Raw genomic sequence first — 23678 nt, 5'->3', positions numbered from 1 at the left:
AAATCGTCAGTTAAGTGGTTAAGGATTAATACATTTGGACCCTTATTACAACATCACACTTCTCGACAAGTACCCCTCTATGCTGACATGTTTAGCAATATTGTCATTGTTTCCTGACTGACTGTGAAGATGTCTTTGTGGGTCTCTGTAGAAATTATGAGGCATATTGCCCAAAGCTTTTGCTCACTTAAGCAAAGGGCTAAATTTTAAAGCTACTTTACTTGTAAGCGAGTCTTCTCCAACTGCATACCCTCCAAAATGACCCATTCCATTAAGTACAAAATGCTCTGTTCCTGGACTTTCTTCCAGTGGCAGTTACAAAGGTGGTGCTGCAGCACATTCCAAAATTCAAATAGGGGAGCCACACCAACTGCTGCCCTAAACACTGCCAAACATCGCTGTCCGGGACTCACTGGCAGTTGGTGTGGCTCCAATATTTGAATTTTAATCAGCAGAAGCTGCGTGTGCATCCTAGCCACATAGTAATGCAAATAAGATGCATTTTCGGCAAAAAAGGTGCCTGACGTTAGCAGAGCTGCCAGCTGACTCACGCCAAGCATCTCCTGCTGCATGGCATATTGAGGCAAGATGTATGAGGACACATCTGTATCCAAGCAGAGGCAGAGGTCACAGTGTTAGCGGCCATGTGAGTGCTGTGTGCGGGTGGGTTTTGTTGTGCAGTAGTGTTTGGCATATGTTAAGGGGCATTATGTGTATAAGGGCATTAATAAAGGTTGTCATAATGTGTAAGGCGCATTATGTATATAAGGACATTAATAATGTGTGTCATATGTCTAAGGGGCGTTACTGTGTGCTATTATGTGTATAAATGCATTACTAATGTATATGAGGTCCTCTACTGTGTGGCGTAACGTATAGAAAGGGCACTACTGTGTGGTCTAATGTGAATAAAAAGCAATATGGTGTGGTGTATGTGATGTTAGTGTATTAGAATGCTTAATATTTGTAGACACTCCCTTAGTAATATGTGTAAGCCTGAACCTTCAGTGATGGTCCCTGGGACCAGGGGGATGCTGGGAAGTGGGTGGTCCAGTGTGCAGTGTGCCTGGAGTTGGTGATGGAATAAACAGCACAGCAGTGAACTCGCATGTCTCTGTGTCCTTATGACTGGATTTACAAACATATGAACAAAACATGGTGTCAGAAGAAGTTTAACTTGGACTGCTAGTGCTCTCAGAGTGTGAAAGAATCTTGCAGAAGTCCGTAAGGTTGTGATACTCAGTGTCTGCAAAGCCTGCTGTGTGCTCCTCTCTTCAAACAGTGAGTAGCCATGGATAAACTAGCTCCTCCATCCGGCATGCTGATGTCTGGTAACTTGTCTGAAAACTGGAAAAGATTTAAGCAAAGCTTTAATATATATCTTGCTGCATGTGGAGCTGATACAGAGGCTGACAAAACTAAGGCATCCATTTTCCTCCATGTGATAGGAGAGGATGTGCTGGACATTTGTAATAGTTTTCAGTTTGCTGAGGGGCAGAATATGGTGCTATCTTCTATAATGCAAAAGTTTAAAGATTACTTTGTGCCAAGGAAAAATGTGACATATGAAAGATATAAGTTTTTCACATGTGATCAGAAGTCTGTAGATGGATTTGATCAGTATGTTACAGAGCTGCAATCACTCAGTAAAACCTGTGAGTTTGGTGATTTAAAGGATTCACTGATTAGAGATCGTATTGTCTGTGGAATACCTGATAATGGACTCAGAGAGAGACTGCAGAGAGAGCAAGACCTAACACTAGACAAGGCAGTGACTATGTGTAGATCTGCAGAAATAACTAGATTTCACGCCAAAATGTTACCACAAGGAAGTTGATGCTGCTGTCCATGTAGTGCAGAAAACAGAGCCAAGCAAACCTCTATTCTCAAGAATGAAGCAGTCTAAGCCACAGTCTAATAAGGAAATGTTTAGTAGATGTGGAAATGCTCACAATCCTAAAATGTGCCCTGCTTATGGTAAAACCTGCATGAAATGTGGTAGACTTAATCACTTTGCCAAATGCTGTAAAATGAAAAGTGAAACCAAAGTGCAGGCTATTAAACAAATAGAGGAATTCTTTGTGGATTGCATTAAACTTTGCAGTGCAGATAAGAAAGAATGGATTGTCCCTTTAACTGTGAATGAGATTGTCATTCCCTTTAAGCTTGATACTGGCGCGCAGGTGAATTTAATATCGTTTCAAGACAATAAGACTTTTAGAGTAAAACCTAAAATTCATCCAGCCAAAGTGAAAGTTACAGGGTACACTGGGGAGGAAATTCCTGTGAAAGGTACATGCTAAGTGACACTGAAATATAAGGGACAACAGTTTAAAACATCTCTACTGATTGTGGATAAAAATGTGCAACCGATTCTAGGATTAAGTTCCTGTGAGAAACTAAGCTTGCTAAAGAAAGTTTTTATGGTGCCATCACAAGTAGAAGATGACTGCAAATCGATGTTTACAGAATACAGAGACTTGTTTGAAGGTCTAGGTTGTTTGCCTGGAGAGCATAAAATAAATATACAGTAGACACGCAAGTTTCTTCAGTGATACACCCCTGTAGAAAAATGCAGTTTGTGCTGAGAGAAAAACTGAAACAAGAGTTAAATCGCATGGAAGCCTTGGGTGTGATACCGAAAGTTGATGAGCCTACTGAATGGGTAAGCTCCTTAGTAATTGTTGAAAAGAAAAACGGACAACTCAGAATATGTCTAGACCCCAGAGATTTAAACAAAGCTATTAAACGAGAACATTTCACACTACCAACCAGAGATGAAATCATGTCGCAATTTGCGGGAGCAAAATGGTTCAGGATTCTGGCAAATGAAGCTAGATGAGGCCAGCTCAAAGCTTTGTACATTTAATACACCAGAAGGTAGATACAGATTTCTTCGACTACCATATGGAATATTGTCTGCTCCAGAAGTATATCACAAAAAGATACACATGATTTTTGAACATATTCAAGGCGTTGAAACAATGATGGATGACATTATTGTCTGGGGATCTACAAAGTAAGAACATGATTCTAGATTGAGACATGTAATGGAACTTGTCAAGAAAGTGAATCTAAAGCTAAACAAGGACAAATGTGAATTTGGCATGAATACAGTTACCTTTATGGGCGACGTGGTCTCGGATCAAGGTGTAAAACCAGACCCAAGGAAAATATCAGCCATAGTGAACATGGAACGTCCTAACAACAAAGACAACGTCAGAAGATTCCTAGGAAGGATTACTTACTTAGGAAAGTTTATTTCTCAACTCTCTGAATGAACAGCCTCTCTTAGATGGTTGTTGGACAAAGATAACGAGAGGATGTAGTCACATAAACAAGAAGAAAGTTGGCAAAACTTGAAACAGATCATTACAGAGCAACCAGTGCTAAAATTCTTTGATCCTGCGAAAAGAATAAGAATTTCAGCAGATGCTTCGCAATTTGGCCTAGGCTCAGTGCTGTTACAAGAACATGAGGATACATGGCAACCAGTAATCTATGCATCAAGAGCACTGACAAGTGCTGAAACAAGGTATGCTCAGATAGAAAAAGAACTTCTAGCGATCACATATGCATGTGAGCGATTTCATCAGTTTGTGTATGGTCAAACATTTACAGTGGAAACTGACCACAAGCCATTGGTAGCTATCATGACTAAATCCTTACATGACTGTCCCATGAGAATTCAACGAATGCTTATCAGACTACAGAAATATGATGTACACTTGCTGTACTGTCCCGGCAAATACATGTACATTGCTGATACACTTTCTCGTGCTGTGGACAAAAGTGAAGGTTCCAAAAGTCTGATGGATGAAGAGATAGAAGCCTATGTTAATTTTATCGTAGCTTCTCTACCAGTGTCTCTTGCAAGACAAGAACAGATTAGGAAAGAAACTGAGACAGATGACATAATGAAAGTGTTGAAAGATATCATTCTGAAAGGTTGGCCAGCAGAAAAACATGCGTGCCCGCTGTCTATCCATGATTATTGGATGTACCACAGTGACCTTACAGTTGTCGATGGTATTATTTACAAAGGCAATAGGTTTGTCATACCCGCACGACTAAGAAAAACTATGCTGTGCAAGATACATGAAGGCCACTTAGGAGAAGAAAAATGTAAGCGGAGAGCGCGTGAAGTTATGTATTGGCCAAGAATGAACCAAGACATAGCACAGACTACAGCTACATGTGAATTATGTCTTGCGTATAGACCGAAACAACAAGTCGAGCCACTGAGTCCTCACGCAGTGCCAGAGAGACCGTACCAGAAAGTTGGCGCAGATTTGTTTGATTGTAATGGGAAAACGTACATTGTCGTGACTGATTATTACTCTAACTACCCTGAGGTGAAGACACTACATACAACTACTAGTAAAGCCGTAATCAATTGCATTAAGTCAATCTTTGCAAGGCATGGTGTTCCTATGGAAGTGTTCACTGACAATGGTCCTCAGTTTTCCAGTGCTGAATTTAGACAATTTGCTGATGAGTGGGAATTTGTCCATACTACGTCAAGTCCCCACTATCCACGCTCAAATGGGTTGGTGGAAAGTTCAGTAAAAACTGTAAAGAGTCTCATGAAAAAAGCTCAAGAAGTTAAAGAAGATTTCTACAAAAGTCTTTTAATCTACCGCAGTACACCTTTACAGAATGGATTTTCTCCTGCACAAATGCTGATGGGAAGGAGGATTAGAGCAAATCTCCCGATACATGATGAACTGCTTAATACACATAACTCAGCGTTGGTCAGACTGAGTAAGGAACGTCAACAGGCGAAACAGAAACTGTTCCATGACAGGTGAGCAAAAAGCTTATTTGATCTAAAATCGGGTGACCAAGTCCGTCTCAGAGATCACGAGAAAGGTATTTGGGTGCAGAAAGGTATTGTGCAAGCACAAGTAGCACCAAGATCTTATACTATACGTACAGAGCGTGGAATGGAAGTAAGAAGAAATCGGGTGGATTTAAGATCTCAACCTAACCATAATGAAGACAACATGACTGAAGAATACCGTTCATCTGGCATGTATGATGATCCTTATAATGGTGAACAAACCACGATTCTAGAAAGGTTCAACATGGTAGATGAAACACAGACTGTGTATGAAAGACCCAAAAGGGAAATACGCAGACCTGAGAGACTCATTGAAACGTGTTAGATGATGTTCTTAATATGACGCTGCTAATTGTTGCATTGAAGCGTACAGGGCTTATCTTTAAAGAAAAGAGGATGTGATGTTAGTGTATTGGAATGCTTAATATTTGTAGACACTCCCTTAGTAATATGTGTAAGCCTGAACCTTCAGTGATGGTCCCTGGGACCAGGGGGATGCTGGGAAGTGGGTGGTCCAGTGTGCAGTGTGCCTGGAGTTGGTGATGGAATAAACAGCACAGCAGTGAACTCACATGTCTCTGTGTCCTTATGACTGGATTTACAAACATATGAACAAAACAGTGTAATGTGAATAAGGAGCAAATGGTGTGGTATAATCTGAATAAGGAGAAATTCAGTATGATGTAATGTGAAAAAGTGGTACTGTGAGGAATAACGTATATAAGGTAAAGTGGTAATACTGTGTGATGTAACGTGAATAAGGCACACTATCACATTATAAAATGTGAATAAAGTTGCACTACTCTGCGGCGTAATTTGAATAGTACTATTGAGTGGCCATGCCCCTTCCCAGCAAGAAAACGTCCCTTTTTGAGTTGTGCACCGAATGTGCGCACTGTTCCTATTTAAAATATAGGGGCTACGAGCACCGAAATGAGGGCTGCTATGGGTGAGTGGTGATGGTGCTAGGAAAGGAGTGCAGGGTCAGAGGCGGAACTAGCGGCGGTGATAGGGGGCACCAGCCAGAATCTTGCCTAGGGCATCATAATGGTTAGGGCCGGCTCTGGCTGGAAGGCTGATATCTCTGGTTCTAAGCATAGTTGACACAAACTGTCAGTATCCACCAAAAAGGGAGAGTCCCAGCTTTTGGAATATACCCTCTAACTGAGACAGAACCTGAGATATCTGGCTGGGAAGAGCAATTAACAGGCTCGGATGGAGACCACTGCTTTGACATCGGATATCTCCGGTTCTCCAGGGCCGATTTTCAAATATCTGGTACTTCTGTAATTAGGGAACCCTCAGCTATAAGCCTAGGGCCCTTATACTCATGGGGCCCTCGGGCAAGTGCCCATTGAGCCCATACAAAAAGACGGCCCTGTGTGTGGGCCTCCCTGGACCCTACACCTTGCACCCATTATAGATACACCAGTGATCACAGGACATTAACTGTGTAAAGAAACAAACTGTTTACTGTTTTCTAAGTGATTACATATTTCATGAGATCGCAGATGCTAAATCGTGCTTGTGCAATTTAAACAGAAATTAGGATGCAGACTAGGAAGCCTTCTCATTTACCTGTAACAGACCTGATCGCTGCTGTAAAAATGGAAAAAGCTATGCGCTCAGGTGAATAGCACTGCACTTGGTTGTCAGCAGCCTCTTGAAAAAGGGAATTGCCAATCCCTTAAAACACAACCAATAAAACAATTAACAAGTGGCGCTGGACAACCAGAGTAAATTAAAACATTTATTTTCTTAAATGCATGTAAAAATTACAACAACCTCCCGGGGGTGATAAATCTTAAAACAACACAATGTCTGGATTAACATTGAATGAGCCTAATTAATAGCATGTAATTAGTTTATAAATAACACCTGGAAGGTAAACAGCCTTTTATGGGTTATATATATGCACACTATTATTACTAATTAATAGAACAAAAGTCACTAGCAACTGTTTTCTTTTAGCCAGTTGCAAAAATGTAAGTTCATAACAGTGGGTAGCTATTACAGAAAAAAGACACGTGTATATTAATAGCTGTGTGCACACAGTTACCACTGGGCAGGAGCTCCTACGGTCTCTGCTCCCCGGTGTTGTCCCACAGTCCGGACGGAGACACTCACCAGAGCCTCAGTGGACAATCTGGAAGCCGTGCCGTGCGGGGTATCTCAATGCGCCGTCCTAGCCCAATTCACACCGTCTCCGGTACCTCCGTGCTTTGCAAACGGGGGCTATTAGCTGGTATATCCGGAGTTGAATAGGGTAAACTTTCCTGGTGTGTGTGACCCACAAGGAGCCTAACTTCTATTGGGCGGGCATCCGACAGGGGCTCCGTTCGCCGATCTGTGCCGGACTTGAAGAGGCGGCTGACGTAGCTTCCACCGCTCAGCTTGGCGTGTGCGGTCTGGCTGCAAAGGATGAAGAAATGCAGCATAGATGTTCCCAGTCGCAGTGGTGAGCCGTGGATCCAAAAAATGCAGGGCTTATCGCTGTTATGTGTAACAGCTCCCCGTAGCTTTAGAGTATAAGTCCTTGTGATAGAAAGCCTGTATCCTTAACGCGTTTCAACGCCAGCAGGGCGTCTTTTTCGAGAAAGACGCCCTGCTGGCGTTGAAACGCGTTAAGGATACAGGCTTTCTATCACAAGGACTTATACTCTAAAGCTACGGGGAGCTGTTACACATAACAGCGATAAGCCCTGCATTTTTTGGATCCACGGCTCACCACTGCGACTGGGAACATCTATGCTGCATTTCTTCATCCTTTGCAGCCAGACCGCACACGCCAAGCTGAGCGGTGGAAGCTACGTCAGCCGCCTCTTCAAGTCCGGCACAGATCGGCGAACGGAGCCCCTGTCGGATGCCCGCCCAATAGAAGTTAGGCTCCTTGTGGGTCACACACACCAGGAAAGTTTACCCTATTCAACTCCGGATATACCAGCTAATAGCCCCCGTTTGCAAAGCACGGAGGTACCGGAGACGGTGTGAATTGGGCTAGGACGGCGCATTGAGATACCCCGCACGGCACGGCTTCCAGATTGTCCACTGAGGCTCTGGTGAGTGTCTCCGTCCGGACTGTGGGACAACACCGGGGAGCAGAGACCGTAGGAGCTCCTGCCCAGTGGTAACTGTGTGCACACAGCTATTAATATACACGTGTCTTTTTTCTGTAATAGCTACCCACTGTTATGAACTTACATTTTTGCAACTGGCTAAAAGAAAACAGTTGCTAGTGACTTTTGTTCTATTAATTAGTAATAATAGTGTGCATATATATAACCCATAAAAGGCTGTTTACCTTCCAGGTGTTATTTATAAACTAATTACATGCTATTAATTAGGCTCATTCAATGTTAATCCAGACATTGTGTTGTTTTAAGATTTATCACCCCCGGGAGGTTGTTGTAATTTTTACATGCATTTAAGAAAATAAATGTTTTAATTTACTCTGGTTGTCCAGCGCCACTTGTCAATTGTTTTACTGATCGCTGCTGTGCATTTTCACACAGCGGGCAATCAGGTCCAAACTGCGCATGCATATGCACCGCAATGCAGAGGCGCATCGCATTGGTACAAAGTGGATCACCGCTCAGCGATGGGTTTGTGCGACGGATACGTTCGCACTGGCAATCACAAGGAAATTAACAGGAAGAAGACATTTGTACTGTAAGTGTCAACTGACCATTTTCAGGGAGTGTCTGTAAAAACGCTGGCATGTCCATGCGTTTGCATGGAGGGTTCCTGACGTCAATTCCGGTCCCGGACAGGCTGATGTGGTCGCAGCGGCTGAGTAAGTCCTGGGCTGCGCAGAGACTGCACAAAATCTGTTTGTACAACTCTGCTACACATGCGTTTGCACACTTGCACAGCTAAAATACACTCCCCCTGTGGCCGGTGACTATCTGATCGCAGCAGTGCAAAAATCGCTTGCTAGTGATCAGGTCTGAATTAGGCCCCAAGTTTGTTTCTTACTATTATTTCATTACTTTTCCATACAGTACAATACAATAATGTATGTTCCATGCGTTACAAGAACGAACGCTCACAGGCTGATTTACAATAAGGATTACTGTGCTGTGTGCTCCTGTCTGTATTCTAAAAATAGCATAGTTATCCAGTGTATAACTCACTTAGGCTGTAATCTTTAGTTTGTTCACCGTGGTGCTGGCAGCATAGTTTTTACGCTTTCTTTACCTGCAAGTATAAAATTTTCTTTGTTTTTTATTTGTTTGTTTTTCTTCTTTTTATCTTTTTTTTGTAAAATCTGTTTTTATTAAAGAAACAATAGCAACAAAGTACCGTTTACCGTCAGTACACACAAATCACCCTGTAATACAGATCATGGCAAAAATAAGCAGTGACAATCATTTACTGGGGAGAGATCAGCAGAATCAATTTCCAATTAGATGTACTTATGGGTACAAGGTTCAGAGGGAACCAAATAAAGAGAATGCGAGAAGGAATAGGAAAAGAGAAAAGGAAGAGGATGGAAAGAACAGGGGCAAAGGGAATGAACCATCATATTAAAAATGGAAATACTCAAGTGATTAAGATTATTTGTTAGGTAGAGATGTGAACATGTAAGTTTTTTAAGCATCAGAGGATTTATAATCTAACCAGGGGAACCACATACTTGTGAAATCAAATCGTTTGTCTGCAGAGGACAACAAAATATCTTCCAGACATAAAATAATTAAACTTTGAATACCAGTCTTTGCGTGTGGGAGGTATGGGAGATTTCCACAATAAAGGAATAATTGAGTTTGCAGCATTGCTATGGTGCTAAAGTAATGACTTTTTGTATTTAGTAATGGGTATCAGAGAATGACTTAGCCAAAAGGCAGGGTCCATGTGTACAGACGTATTCAGTATTTGCTGGGATGTTGCAATGACATCAGTCCAACAGTTTAATAACCAAGGACGGTCCCACCATATGTTGAGTAAAGTACCTGGGGCTATAGAACATCGCCAACACACATTAGGAATAGATGGAAACATAGCATGGAGTAGAGATGGATGCCTGTACCAGCACATCAAAATCTTATATTGGGTTTTGCTTCACTATCACACAAATTGATCTACAGTAGAGTGGGTGTTAAGGTGTTTTTCCAATCAGTGGGGCAGATATATTAACCTGGAGATGGCATAAGGAAGTGATAAACCAGTGATGAGTGCAAGGTGATAAACACAACAGCCAATCAGCTTCTAACTGTTAATTTACATATTGGAGGTGATTGGCTGGTGCATTTATCACCTTGCATTTATCACTGGTTTATCACTTCCTTATGCCTTCTCCAGGTTAACACATCTGCCCCAGTGTTAGATAAAGATAATTCCTAAATCTCTCACCCATGCCAGGGCAGCCTTGTAGTATTTTGTAGAGTGCAGACACATTGTGGGAAGGGGACTGGGGGGAGATGCAAAGCAACTCTAAAGTAGTTTAATCTCTTGCAGCAAGGATTAATCTATGAAGTTTCTTCTTTTTGTCTTATCTGATGTACTTACTGGTGGAGGCAAATGCAAAATAGGAAAGCAGGGGGAAAGTTTCTGTCAATTGTAATAAATCTAGAAAATAAGCAGTTACTACTCTAAATAGTCTATATTTTTTAATCTTTTTAAAAATTATATATATTAACAGTGCTTTTTTGGGGGTGCTACTCAGTTGAACTCTGTATTGGCACCTTTTTGTTATTTCATTTGTAACTCATTACTAGTTTTGGAATAATTTCATAAATTAATAAAATAAGCATCAGCAAACTTATTTAGAGTATGGAAGTTCCTATAAATCTTGTAGCAACTTGTAACTTTAGGTCAGTACCTGCACATTTTTTCATAGGAAAAAGCACTGTGTATTAATGAACTAAAGGATGGGTTTATACCTATAAACTCGTATACCAAAATATTTCATACTATTGGCATCAGACCACAATTCGCAGTTTTGTTTTGGTTTAACTGGAAATATAAAGATTTAACTGCTTTGTGTAGATGACGGTATGTAATGCTGCTCTTGTCAGGGGTTCTGGTATGAATGGTCGACCATGTTAAGGTCGACAGTCATTAGGTCGACCACTATTGGTCAACATTGTCATGGTCGACATGGACAAATAGTTGACACGTGAAAATGTTCAACAAAGGACAGGTCGACACTTAAAAAGGTTGACATGGGTTTCTGAACTGTTTTTTTCCGTAACATGACCAGGAACCCCAATTAGTGTACCGCTTCGCTCGCCATGCTGCGGGCAATGTGCCTCGCTCCACTGCCGCCATGCTCGGACCAGGTTACTATTCCCAATTGATGTCCACGTAGATGGTAAAGTATGAAAAAGTAAAACAATCTATTTTTAAAAAAAATAATCTATGTCGACCATTTGTCCATGTCGACCATGCCAATGTCGACCAAAAGTCATCGACCTAGTGACTGTCAACCTAAGTAGGGTCGACCTGCCAAATGGATACCCTCGTCAGGACAGAGTCTTTGCTAACATAGGAAAATAAATAACGTGTATATTTTATGGGGGAATTGGACAAAATTTGTGAATTACAGTAAATAAATGTAAGGTGACAAAATTTCCTGTGAGCAGTGGGGAGTAGAGCAAAATATGTATGACATGTATGCTTCTGTATAACATGTATGGTACACGGCAGTGTCTGAACAGTACTGCAATTGCTACAAAATTGTATCATGGGGTTGTAATTTGCCTTGTTAGTCTTGGAACTAACCTAGAGCACTACATTCCTGCCATAAGCATGAAACACTTAATTTTGGAAATCACATATCATTGTGTGTAAATACATTGCTGAGTGTCAGAAGAAGGAAATATGTAATGATATCAGGAATAGCAATCTGTGAGGCAGACTTCCATCTATAGTCGGAGGGCAGACTGTAAATATGGTAGTTACCGCTGTAATAATATGTTACAATTGTAATATTTTAACAAACACAATGTATTGTGTTTGTTAAAATACTGCAACACTTCTGTAAATGGGCCTGACTGTAAGAAATAAGAGAATATAAAAACTAAAAATATGTATTGCTATAGTAAACATAATAATATCATGGCCCGTGGGTGTGGATTAAAAGATTGACAGTGTCTAGATAGACAATCAATCGGTCGACACCAGATAGTCAACAGTCAATAAGGTGATAGGGTCAAAAGGTCAACAGGGTCAAAAGGTCAAAAGTTAAATGGTCAGTATGGCCTTAGGTTGACAGGGTTAAATGTCGACCTGCAAATGGTCAAAATGCAAATGATCAACACAGAAAAGGTTGACATTTGTTTTATGTTATTGTAACCCTACTCCTAACCCTTCCCCTAGTGCTTTACCCTCCCCCTGGTGCCTAACCCTACCCCTGGTGCCTAATCCTAACCCTCCTCCAAATGCCTATGTCCCCTCCAGCAGCTTAATCCTAATCCTCACCCAAGTGCCTATCCCTAATGCTTACCCTAACTATAACCCCTAATCCTAAGGGATGCGGTCAAGATCCCGCTGGACGGAATCCCAGCGGTCGGAATACCGACACCGGAAACCCAACCGGCACAATCCCGACATATTCTCCGTCTGTGGGTGTCCACGACACCCATAGAGAGAGAATAAACTAGTGTGCCAAGCGTAGTGAGGCACCGTGCCCGCAGCGTGGCGAGCGCAGCGAGCCCACAAGGGGCTGCGTTGCGCTCAACCCCCTGTCGGGATTGTGCCGATTGGGATTCCGTTGTCGGTATTCCAACCGCCGGGATCCCGTCCGGCGGGATTTCGTACTGATCCCAATCCTAACCCTATAAATCATGAAAACCATGTGTTGGCCTTTTCTGTGTTGAATATTTGCATGTTGTCCTCTTAGCCCTGGAGATGTTTTGACCATGTCAACCTAAATCCATGTCAATCATTTAACTGTCGACCTTTTGACCCATCAACCTTTTGACTATCAACCATCTGGTGTCAACCTATTGACTACCTATTTACTATCTACATTGCATCTGGATACCATGGGAAATTGCCCAATTACAGTAGCTTCCAACTATCATCATATAATGTATTAATTAATGCTATCTAGAACCTTATTGCTTGATATGAGCAACGTCACCACTTATCCACCTCTTCACTCTCTAGAAAGCGTGATACATCTCCTTCTTTATCCCTTAACTACGATCGGATAATCATGAAGTCATCATTACGTTATATGATTACCTATGTTTTAAAACATCTTTCTTTGTGGAAACAATCACAATAAAATGGTCAGTAAGTGTGAGAACATTATCTTGATGACTTTAATATAATCTTCTCCTTAATTGTCAAGAGCCTACATATTCATAGAAAGGTGAGGGAGAAGACTATAACAGGCTGGAGGGGAAACTTTACTGGAAATTATTTTTAAAATCAAGAAACTAAACCGGCTTAGGGGCAGATGTACTAAGCTTTGAAAAGCAATAATGTAGACAGAGATAAAGTCCCAACCAATTAGCTCCTGACATTTTCAAACACGGCCTGCAACATCACAGTTAGGTGCTGTTTGGTTGGTACTTTATCACTCACCACTCTATCACTTTTCGAGGCTTAGTACATTTGTTATAATCAACAGCAACTGACTGTTATAGGCTCAAAGGGCCGAATGTAATAGAGTGAGAGTTTCATTTGGTAAAGTTTTCAGGTTTTTTAAAGTGGCAATCATTTACACTGCAAAACCAGGTTGATCTTGCTGTGTAAATGATTGCCACTTTTAAAAAAAAATGCAAAACCTTACCAAATCTCTCACTTTCTGAAACTCTCTCTCTATTACATTTGGCCCAAATTGTTGCAAGTGAGTAACAAAATATCAGCTCATCTGTTCACAATGTGAATAAGATATATATTTTTACAAGTGATATAGAATTCAAACATTTCAACAAAAACATAATATTCATATATAATATATTGTGGCAGAGACAGCATTTTTCCATGTGAAAGTAATGTGGAGGATCCAGACCAGGTTTTGGAAGCAGTAGCAGAATCCCAGGTGTGTGATCAGCAGCACCTGGGATTTCCTGATATAAGGGTTTCTAGGGCAGTCACCTTGCTCTTGACGGTGGAATAGCTACCCAAGTGATAGTCTGGGTTGTGTGGGTTAGACTAGGGACCACTGGAGCCTATCAAGAGTGTGCCACGCTGAGAGTGTCTGTATGCTACTGCCTGTAATACTGATTTCATATGGATTTAACTTGCTATGTTATGACCTGTTGTTCAAAATAAACACCAAAAGTGTTCATCTGAGTCCCCGTGTTTGTGATCCTTGTCACAATATACTGGCACCAAGGATGTAGTTGTGGATAATTAGTTTAAATAGTCATTATTGTAACTACTATAATGACTTAATTGTTAAGAGCTTGTGTCACGGATCCCAGCCGCCCCACTCTCTGGATACACCAATCCGAGAGTTGCGCCAGCGCCGTGCGAATCTCCACTGCCAACAGCAAAGACTTCTCAATGTATTACGGACATTGCAGGTGTCTTTAGCTTTACCTGTAACCACCAATCTCAATATCTCATGAAAAAATAGGTAACATACCTCACTTGGCTTGGGTTCAAGAACACAGCAGTCAGAACTAATTATATTTTTATTATACTTAAGAAATATCTTCGGGTTTACAAGGGTAAAAAGATTACAAAGAATATAAGGAGTTTAAGAAAAGATATACAGGTTACTAGCAGTCCCAATAAACAAAAAGGGAATAAAGAAAATCAGAACCTAATTACTCATACATAGTGAATTAAGATCTGTGTGAGAAAGCTTCACAAGAAAATAGACATCCATCCAGGCACGGGCAGCCACTTTCATCAGAATGAACAACCCAGTGTGTGTGAGAGGGGCAGATATAACCCCCTCATAGCTGCAGCCCCCACCCTTACAGCTGTATTCTTAAGTTTCAATAGGTCAGTTTTCTTGATCTGGCCTGGCTTTCTGCAGTTTATAGCTTCTTAGATAAGTCTAAGGGCCATAAACTAACCTCTGACTCCCCACTATACATCATTGTCCTCTACTGCCATATCTATGTAGCTATGGGTTCACTTAGAAGACAGGCTGGCAACCATGTTGTGTCAGAGACTCCATTACAATATACATGTAGACATTACATACAAGTCTTATATCGCTTGATACAAATGAACGTCCCATTTGCCACAGCTTGTATACTAAGAAGGGAGTGGTGTTATCTACAAGAAATAATAAATCTTTAATGGAAATTATTTTTTGGTAGATTCAACATTGTCCAACAGCTTAATAGTCAACAGCCTGTTATAGTCTTTGGTTGATGCAAATTAATTACGAATTACCAAATTTTAAATCAGGAGTATGAATGAGAATTATTTTAACATTTCATCAATCAGGAAATACTCTAACCAATTGTGGTGTGATAAAAAAGATCCCTCCCTGGCTCACTTTCCCATAAACCAGGGTTTCCCAAACTCGGTGCTCATGGCACCCTACTAGTCCAGGTTTTCAGGATAACCATGTTTGTGAACAGATGATATAATCTAATAGCTTGAGATACTAATTAAGTCACCTCTGCATAAGTATGGATATCCTTAAAACCAGTTCCAAGTTTAGGAACCACTGCCGTAGAGGAAAGCAGGGTAACTCCTTTTTTAACTAAATGAGACAAGCTCCAACAACCTTAGCTTTTCAGACCTTATATACAGATGTGTCCCTGCTCACCTTGGGTACGCAAATAGTCACGGGCACACTATACACAGCAAATTAATCGCATTTACCGCAACTCTTTTACACTGTCCCCATAGTAAAATATGGGGATGGCTGCTACAGTTGCTGTTGTTCAGAAAGCAGAAGATATCTTGGATATTGCCTGCTTTCTGGTCTTATTCAAGGGCGTAGCTACCATTGGTGCAGCGAGTGCAGCTGCTATGGGGCCCAGAGCTGAGAGGGGCTCACCTTCCCTGTCAAAGGTACATGTCTTATGTAGATTCTTCTCCATTGAGTGATACTTAGAGGCACTTACAAACTTTTGCCTTGGGGCCTACAGTAGATCTAGTTACTCTTGTGGACCTGCTCATTGTAATGTGGTATAAAATGAACAGGAGGACACTATTCTGTTATATAATATGAACTGGGAGCACTGTAATGTTCCACAATATGAAATGGGGACCTGAATGCCATAATATGAATTGGGGTACTGTATTGCATTATGTGTACTGGCAGCTCTACAATGTAACATACTGTAACATGACCTAGGGCACTACTATGGTTCATAAAATAAACTAGGACACTATTATTGGTCATTCAATTAACAACTGCTGCGGGGAGCTGTCTCTCTAGAAGCATTGGGACAGGGCCCCTTCAATATGTTGCTATGGGGCCCACAAAGTTCTAGCTACGACCCTGGTCTTATTAAATGGGGTGATACTTGATTTTGTCCTAAACAGCCATTTCTGCATGTTTTGATGTCAGAAATATTTTGATAAATAGGCCCCACAGTGCATCTAATAAACTAAAAGAAATCATGCCTTCTTTTAATTACCCACAGAGAGAAGATAGAAGAGATATACACCATACAAGGATTTAAATGACACATTTCTTCACTATACTCTATTTTTAATTATATTTTGCTTTTTAGAATCAGATCTTGATATGATATGAAATTAAATTGAACATTTGAATACACTAAACATTACTTTTGCCCTTCATTGCACCATGTAGCAAAACTTTCTTCTGTTATGTCTGTACGGCGCTGTAGACACCAGCTTTGTGTCGGAGTGTACTGCACATGCGCAGGTCTCCGGAAACATGGCACACGTCATGATCTGGAGACTAAGTTGGCTACTGCACATGTGCGGTGGCCATTTTGGCAGCGATTACCACCGCAGCGCCTGGTGCCGGACTCCGGAAAAGGTAAGTATTAAAGTTGGTGCAGTTTGTGCAGTGCGGGCCCCCCTGCCCGTGTGCACTGCACACATTGCACCCATGATAGAAACACCAATGGTTTCAGTTTCAAAATAAGCCTATTTTTATCATCACAAACCCAGAATTTGCAATGTTTTTTTTCTATCTTTTGTCTTTAGTAATAAGGTAAAAAAAAAAATAAAAAAAAAAAATAATTATTTATTTTACACTTGTAGTTTGTGAATCTTGTACAGAGCCTGTCCCCGAATGCAGAGATGGAGAAATCCTAACTGTTGACTTGAACACTACTAGCCACTGCTGCCCTCACTATATCTGTGGTAGGTTTATTTTTAGATACTGTTTGAATTTTCCTACTTACAGAAAATGTTTTATTTTGTAACCCTGCTGTGTTATGTTACATATTATTTTTCTATTGCTTAGTGTGTAATGAGAATATTTGCACTGCACCACAGCTGAACTGTTTGCCTGAAACCAATTTGGTTAAAAAAAAAATGGATGGAAATTGTTGTCCAGACTGGTTTTGTGGTCAGTATATGTATCATAATTTGTGTCCTGTCATTCCTATAGTAGAAATCTTTGCAAATATATCACAATTCTTTAAATTACAGTTATGTATTCAGTTACTAATTTGGGGTGTTTATCAAAAATGTTGAATGTACAGTATACGTCAAATAATTTAGAAGATGTACACAATAACCAATGGAATTGCACTTGAATGGACATGAACATATGTACAAACTTACTGTTCTTTCCAAATTTAACTGATGTTTAAAACAGTTATCACAGAACAATACATATTATAAAATAAAGGATGTAACTTTCTTATAAGCATAAGTCAACTAAAACTGTCATCATAGTACATAGTATTTGCTGTCACTATACTGATGGTTCCACATTTCTTTCAGAATGTAGCTGTGAAAATGTCACTGACCTTAACTGCCGCTTGGTAAGAATATGTTGTTTAGAAAGTGTTATCATAAAATGAAGATAAACATGTTCCTATGGAGAATATACATAATATGTAGGAGTATGTGTTATAAGAGATGTTTCTAAGTAAATACAGTATAGTATACTAGCTGTTCTACCCGTTCTTCGCATGGTAGTTTCTGATTTTCATGTTTGTACATATACATGAGTGTTAATAATTTGATAAATCTACAAAGATGTAAATTTGAGACGTCTTAATGTAAATAATGTAAATAATATTAATCCATGGTTCTTGGCGTTACCCGAGGAGCACCTGTAGCAGATATGGTAAAAAGTGACAGGACCATTTTTGTAGTTTATTAAATTCTACACACTGGAGGTGCAATCCAAACTTTGATCCAATTGTCCATTTGGGCGTCATCTTTCACGCAACGCAAGCCACGCATTGGTAATTATTTCAACCCCCTTTTCATCCCCTTAGGGGAGGTTTATTAAAATTCTAATTACTTAGTTATCCTATTTTCCACCTGAAAAATCCCTATGTTAAATTTCAGCTTCCTAACATAACGGGAAGTAAGAGAATTAGTGATGAGTCAGTGAGTGGGAGCTTTCTCATTTCTATATATATAGATAAGGTTCAACCCTTAGACACGTGAAGTGCTGAGCATATATAAATTGAAAAATCTCTGTTGCTTTAAAAAAAAAAATCACTCAGAGAAATTTTTTGTTCCCCAGATGATATGATAATGATGGGGTAAATGTGATAGCCTGTGAGCTGCAGGCATCTGTGAGATTCCGGCGAGTGTGTCCCTGACAGTTTAAAACATTGGTCAGACTTGGGGAATCTGGTCACACCCTGTAGTGATGCAGTGTTGTGACTTGTATGTAATATAAATGTATGTGCTGACTGCCTTTCCCAGGGATCAGCAGCACTGCTGTGTGTCACTGACCTGCCGCAGCACGGGGCACAGTAATCAGCTTGGCTATCTTCTATAAGCCCTCCCCCACTCCTGTGAAACTAGCCACTGGGAGTCTGGAGGTGGGCTTATAGAAGATAGACAAGCTGATTACAGTGCCCCATGCTGCGGCAGGTCGGTGAAATACAGGTGTGCCATCTGTTTTCTGGGCACCCATAGAACCAATTTGTATATTTTGCTTTGCACAACTTGACACATGTCTAACGTCTAACTCAGTATCTGCCTCTGTATTTATTATCGCTAAGTAGAATATTGTTTACTTCAAACAGGGAGAACTACGGAGGATTGATAAAGACCATCATAGCAATTGTGGATGCACTCATTATGTTTGTGGTATTTATTCAGTTTTCTTTATTTTACGCTTTTTAGCTAATAGTCAAAATCATTGATATATTGGATACACCTGTAATTTGAAGCTTATGGTGACATTACCCAGAGCCCCCAGTAATTTTTCTACCACTTAACAAAAAATGTCTTATGTCTATAGTTATTATATTCTGCAATAATTGTTTCCAAAACTACGCTCTACCATTTGTCAGGGTCGGATTAAGCCTTGGGGGTGCCCGGGGCACTTAAAACAGGGGGTCCTCGATAGAAGGTGGAGGATGTAGAATTAATTGTGCATACCTCCCAACATGTCTCATTCTAGGAGGGACACAATGCTTTCTACCTGGAATTCCCACTTAATATATGATTGGCGTCACCTGTGTTGAACTATTTAATAATTGATAAGAAAGGTGTTTCAACACAGGTTATTGCGATCATAAATTAAGAAGGAAGTCCAGGTAGAGAGCATTTTGTCCCTCCTGGAATGGGTTATGTTGGGATGTAGAGATTGTGTATATTAAATTTAAACCAATGGTGTATATTAGTTTGAACTAATAGAGTAATAATGTCTGTGTACTGTTATAATTCCACCTAATTGAAAGACAACTATTTTAAAAATGTTTCTTGTAGTGGAACATAGACAACTTAACCTTAAAATACACACCGAAAAATAAAATAATTTATTATGCAAGAATAGCATCAGCCTTTGTACTACTTACACACTGGGACAGGACTCAGGAGGACACCCTGTGTGTGTCTCTATCTTTAGACCCAAGTGGTTTAGTAGCATAACAGTTTACAGAGAACTCAGACACCCAGGCAGGGAGGAGGAGAAGCTGGGATCCAAGTGCCACTTATAACTCTCTCCACCCTCCCATCTTTCCTCTGGTCAGAAAGCTCCATCAGTAGCTCATGAAACGTGATATTCCTGTGTCTCTGCCTGCACTGCGTACTGTCCTGCTTGCATTGCGGCTGCTGGTTCTGCTACCTCTTAAGAGGGAAAGCTAGTGATGTTAGTGTGCTCTGGCCGGGGGGCCCTCTGACAAAGGGGGGCACGGAGTACAGTATGCCCTACACCCCCCCCTTAATGTGGCTATGTCATTTGTAGTGTATTTGACTATCACATGCACAAAAAAATCTAGATTAGAATGCCTAAAGTATGCCCATATTCACTCATTATCCAGAGTAATGCTGTGCAGTAATCTGGGAAGAATTCCACTGATATCTGCATGACCATGAGCTGTGTGCCGCACAAGGGCATGCTTACCATAGGTGCAGGGAGTGCAGCTGCTGTGGGGCCCATAAAGCTCTGGTGTATGCCCCTGATGCCAAATCAGTGTGATCTTAAGTCAAACACACAGATGAGCAATTGAGAGGTCAGATTCTATGGAAAAATGACACTTAGGGACTTAAGTGTGGATGCAGAGTGGCTGCAGTTGTGGGCCGCTGCTGAAGCCTTCTTTACTACCTTATGCTAATGTGGGATTCTCTATCCAGAGGCGTCACCAGGTGTGGTGACACCCGGTGCACACCCTTGATATTGCAGCGTGCCGGAGGCGCGTTCGCGGCAAAAAGGTGTGTGTACTTATTAAAGGGTGTGTGGCCTTGTGGGATCATCACTCTGGGGGCGTGCCCAGCATCTCCAGAGATGCTGGGCTGTACTGAGCTGCCCCCGGAGACTGTCTACCAGCGCTGTTGGCTCCTCTTCTACGACAGGAGTCGGGTGATGTAGCAGACTTTCACACTGCAGCACCTGGCTCCTGTCACTGCAGAGGAGTTCACATTTTGGTGTCACCCCTTCCAGGCGTCACACCCGGGTGCGGGCCGCAGCCCTGCACCCGCCTTGTGACGCCACTGTCTCTACCTCTCCCATCCAACTCACTACAAAACTTCAAACGGGCTCTCATACGTCTTCACCAAACCCAGCCCACTCTCATCCTAACCCTCTTGTCCACACTCACGGTCTACCCCTTCTGTGTCATCCCGGTCTTTAAGCCCTCCACCCTTAGATTGTTAGCTCGCAACCGCTGAGCCTTCTCCCCTCATGTCCCTTTCCGTCTCTTACTTACACTATCTTATACTCAATACTCCCTTTGATGGCACCTAACCCCTGATATTCGGTAAATACTTTTCTCTGACGTCCTAAGTGGATGCTGGGGACTCCGTAAGGACCATGGGGAATAGCGGCTCCGCAGGAGACAGGGCACAAAAGTAAAAGCTTTAGGATCAGGTGGTGTGCACTGGCTCCTCCCCCTATGACCCTCCTCCAAGCCTCAGTTAGGTTTTTGTGCCCGGCCGAGAAGGGTGCAATCTAGGTGGCTCTCCTAAAGAGCTGCTTAGAGTAAAAGTTTTGTTAGGTTTTTTATTTTCAGTGAGTCCTGCTGGCAACAGGCTCACTGCAACGAGGGACTTAGGGGAGAAGAAGTGAACTCACCTGCGTGCAGGATGGATTGGCTTCTTAGGCTACTGGACACTAGCTCCAGAGGGACGATCACAGGTACAGCCTGGATGGGTCACCGGAGCCGCGCCGCCGACCCCCTTGCAGATGCTGAAGAGAGAAGAGGTCCAGAAATCGGCGGCTGAAGACTTCCCAGTCTTCTTAAGGTAGCGCACAGCACGGCAGCTGTGCGCCATTGCTCTCAGCACACTTCACACCAACGGTCACTGAGGGTGCAGGGCGCTGGGGGGGGGGCGCCCTGGGCAGCAATGAAAGTACCTATGCTGGCTAAAAATACATCACATATAGCCTCTGGGGCTATATGGATGTATTTAACCCCTGCCAGGTTGTCAGAAAAACGGGAGAAGAAGCCCGCCGAAAAGGGGGCGGGGCCTATTCTCCTCAGCACACAGCGCCATTTTCCTACACAGCTCCGCTGCTAGGAAGGCTCCCAGGCTCTCCCCTGCACTGCACTACAGAAACAGGGTTAAAACAGAGAGGGGGGGCATTTTGTGTGGCGATATTATAATATATTAAGATGCTATAAGGGAAAACACTTATATAAGGTTGTCCCTGTATAATTATAGCGTTTTGGTGTGTGCTGGCAAACTCTCCCTCTGTCTCCCCAAAGGGCTAGTGGGGTCCTGTCCTCTATCAGAGCATTCCCTGTGTGTGTGCTGTGTGTCGGTACGTGTGTGTCGACATGTATGAGGACGATGTTGGTGAGGAGGCGGAGCAATTGCCTGTAATGGTGATGTCACTCTCTAGGGAGTCGACACCGGAATGGATGGCTTATTTAGGGAATTACGTGATAATGTCAACACGCTGCAAGGTCGGTTGACGACATGAGACGGCCGGCAAACCAATTAGTACCTGTCCAGGCGTCTCAAACACCGTCAGGGGCTTTAAAACGCCCATTACCTCAGTCGGTCGACACAGACACAGACACGGACACTGACTCCAGTGTCGACGGTGAAGAAACAAACGTATTTTCCATTAGGGCCACACGTTACATGTTAAGGGCAATGAAGGAGGTGTTACATATTTCTGATACTACAAGTACCACAAAAAAGGGTATTATGTGGGGTGTGAAAAAACTACCTGTAGTTTTTCCTGAATCAGATAAATTAAATGAAGTGTGTGATGATGCGTGGGTTTCCCCCGATAGAAAATTATTGGCGTTATACCCTTTCCCGCCAGAAGTTAGGGCGCGTTGGGAAACACCCCCTAGGGTGGATAAGGCGCTCACACGCTTATCAAAACAAGTGGCGTTGCCGTCTCCAGATACGGCCGCCCTCAAGGAGCCAGCTGATAGGAGGCTGGAAAATATCCTAAAAAGTATATACACACATACTGGTGTTATACTGCGACCAGCGATCGCCTCAGCCTGGATGTGCAGCGCTGGGGTGGCTTGGTCGGATTCCCTGACTGAAAATATTGATACCCTTGACAGGGACAGTATTTTATTGACTATAGAGCATTTAAAAGATGCATTTCTATATATGCGAGATGCACAGAGGGATATTTGCACTCTGGCATCAAGAGTAAGTGCGATGTCCATGTCTGGCCAGAAGATGTTTATGGACACGACAGTGGTCAGGTGATGCAGATTCCAAACGGCACATGGAAGTATTGCCGTATAAAGGGGAGGAGTTATTTGGGGTCGGTCCATCGGACCTGGTGGCCACGGCAACAGCTGGAAAATCCACCTTTTTTACCCCAAGTCACATCTCAGCAGAAAAAGACACCGTCTTTTCAGCCTCAGTCCTTTCGTCCCCATAAGGGCAAGCGGGCAAAAGGCCAGTCATATCTGCCCAGGGGTAGAGGAAAGGGAAGAAGACTGCAGCAGGCAGCTCCTTCCCAGGAACAGAAGCCCTCCACCGCTTCTGCCAAGTCCTCAGCATGACGCTGGGGCCGTACAAGCGGACTCAGGTGCGGTGGGGGGTCGTCTCAAGAGTTTCAGCGCGCAGTGGGCTCACTCGCAAGTGGACCCCTGGATCCTACAAGTAGTATCCCAGGGGTACAGATTGGAAGTTCGAGACGTCTCCCCCTCGCAGGTTCCTGAAGTCTGCTTTACCAACGTCTCCCTCCGACAGGGAGGCAGTATTGGAAACAATTCACAAGCTGTATTCCCAGCAGGTGATAATCAAAGTACCCCTCCTACAACAAGGAAAGGGGTATTATTCCACACTATTTGTGGTACTGAAGCCAGACGGCTCGGTGAGACCTATTCTAAATCTGAAATCTTTGAACACTTACATACAAAGGTTCAAA

At 42.2% G+C, this 23678-nt stretch overlaps 1 protein-coding gene across 4 annotated transcripts in view; it reads left to right on the top strand.

Annotated features, from left to right (window-relative positions):
• OTOGL (otogelin like) overlaps nt 1–23678 on the top strand; it is a 280245-nt gene that overhangs the window by 218515 nt on the left and 38052 nt on the right. For 2 of the 4 annotated variants that reach the window (XM_063927721.1, XM_063927719.1), the window contains exons 48-51: nt 16952–17053; nt 17157–17261; nt 17642–17682; nt 18910–18973. In XM_063927721.1, coding sequence (XP_063783791.1) covers nt 16952–17053; nt 17157–17261; nt 17642–17682; nt 18910–18973 — 312 coding nt within the window. The remainder of the gene's footprint in view (nt 1–16951; nt 17054–17156; nt 17262–17641; nt 17683–18909; nt 18974–23678) is intronic. The other 2 variants (XM_063927720.1, XM_063927722.1) reach the window with 2 other exon arrangements.

Source organism: Pseudophryne corroboree, chromosome 6 (genome assembly GCF_028390025.1).
Source record: "Pseudophryne corroboree isolate aPseCor3 chromosome 6, aPseCor3.hap2, whole genome shotgun sequence".
NCBI lineage: Eukaryota > Metazoa > Chordata > Amphibia > Anura > Myobatrachidae > Pseudophryne > Pseudophryne corroboree.
This window is presented reverse-complemented; position numbering and strand designations above follow the sequence as displayed.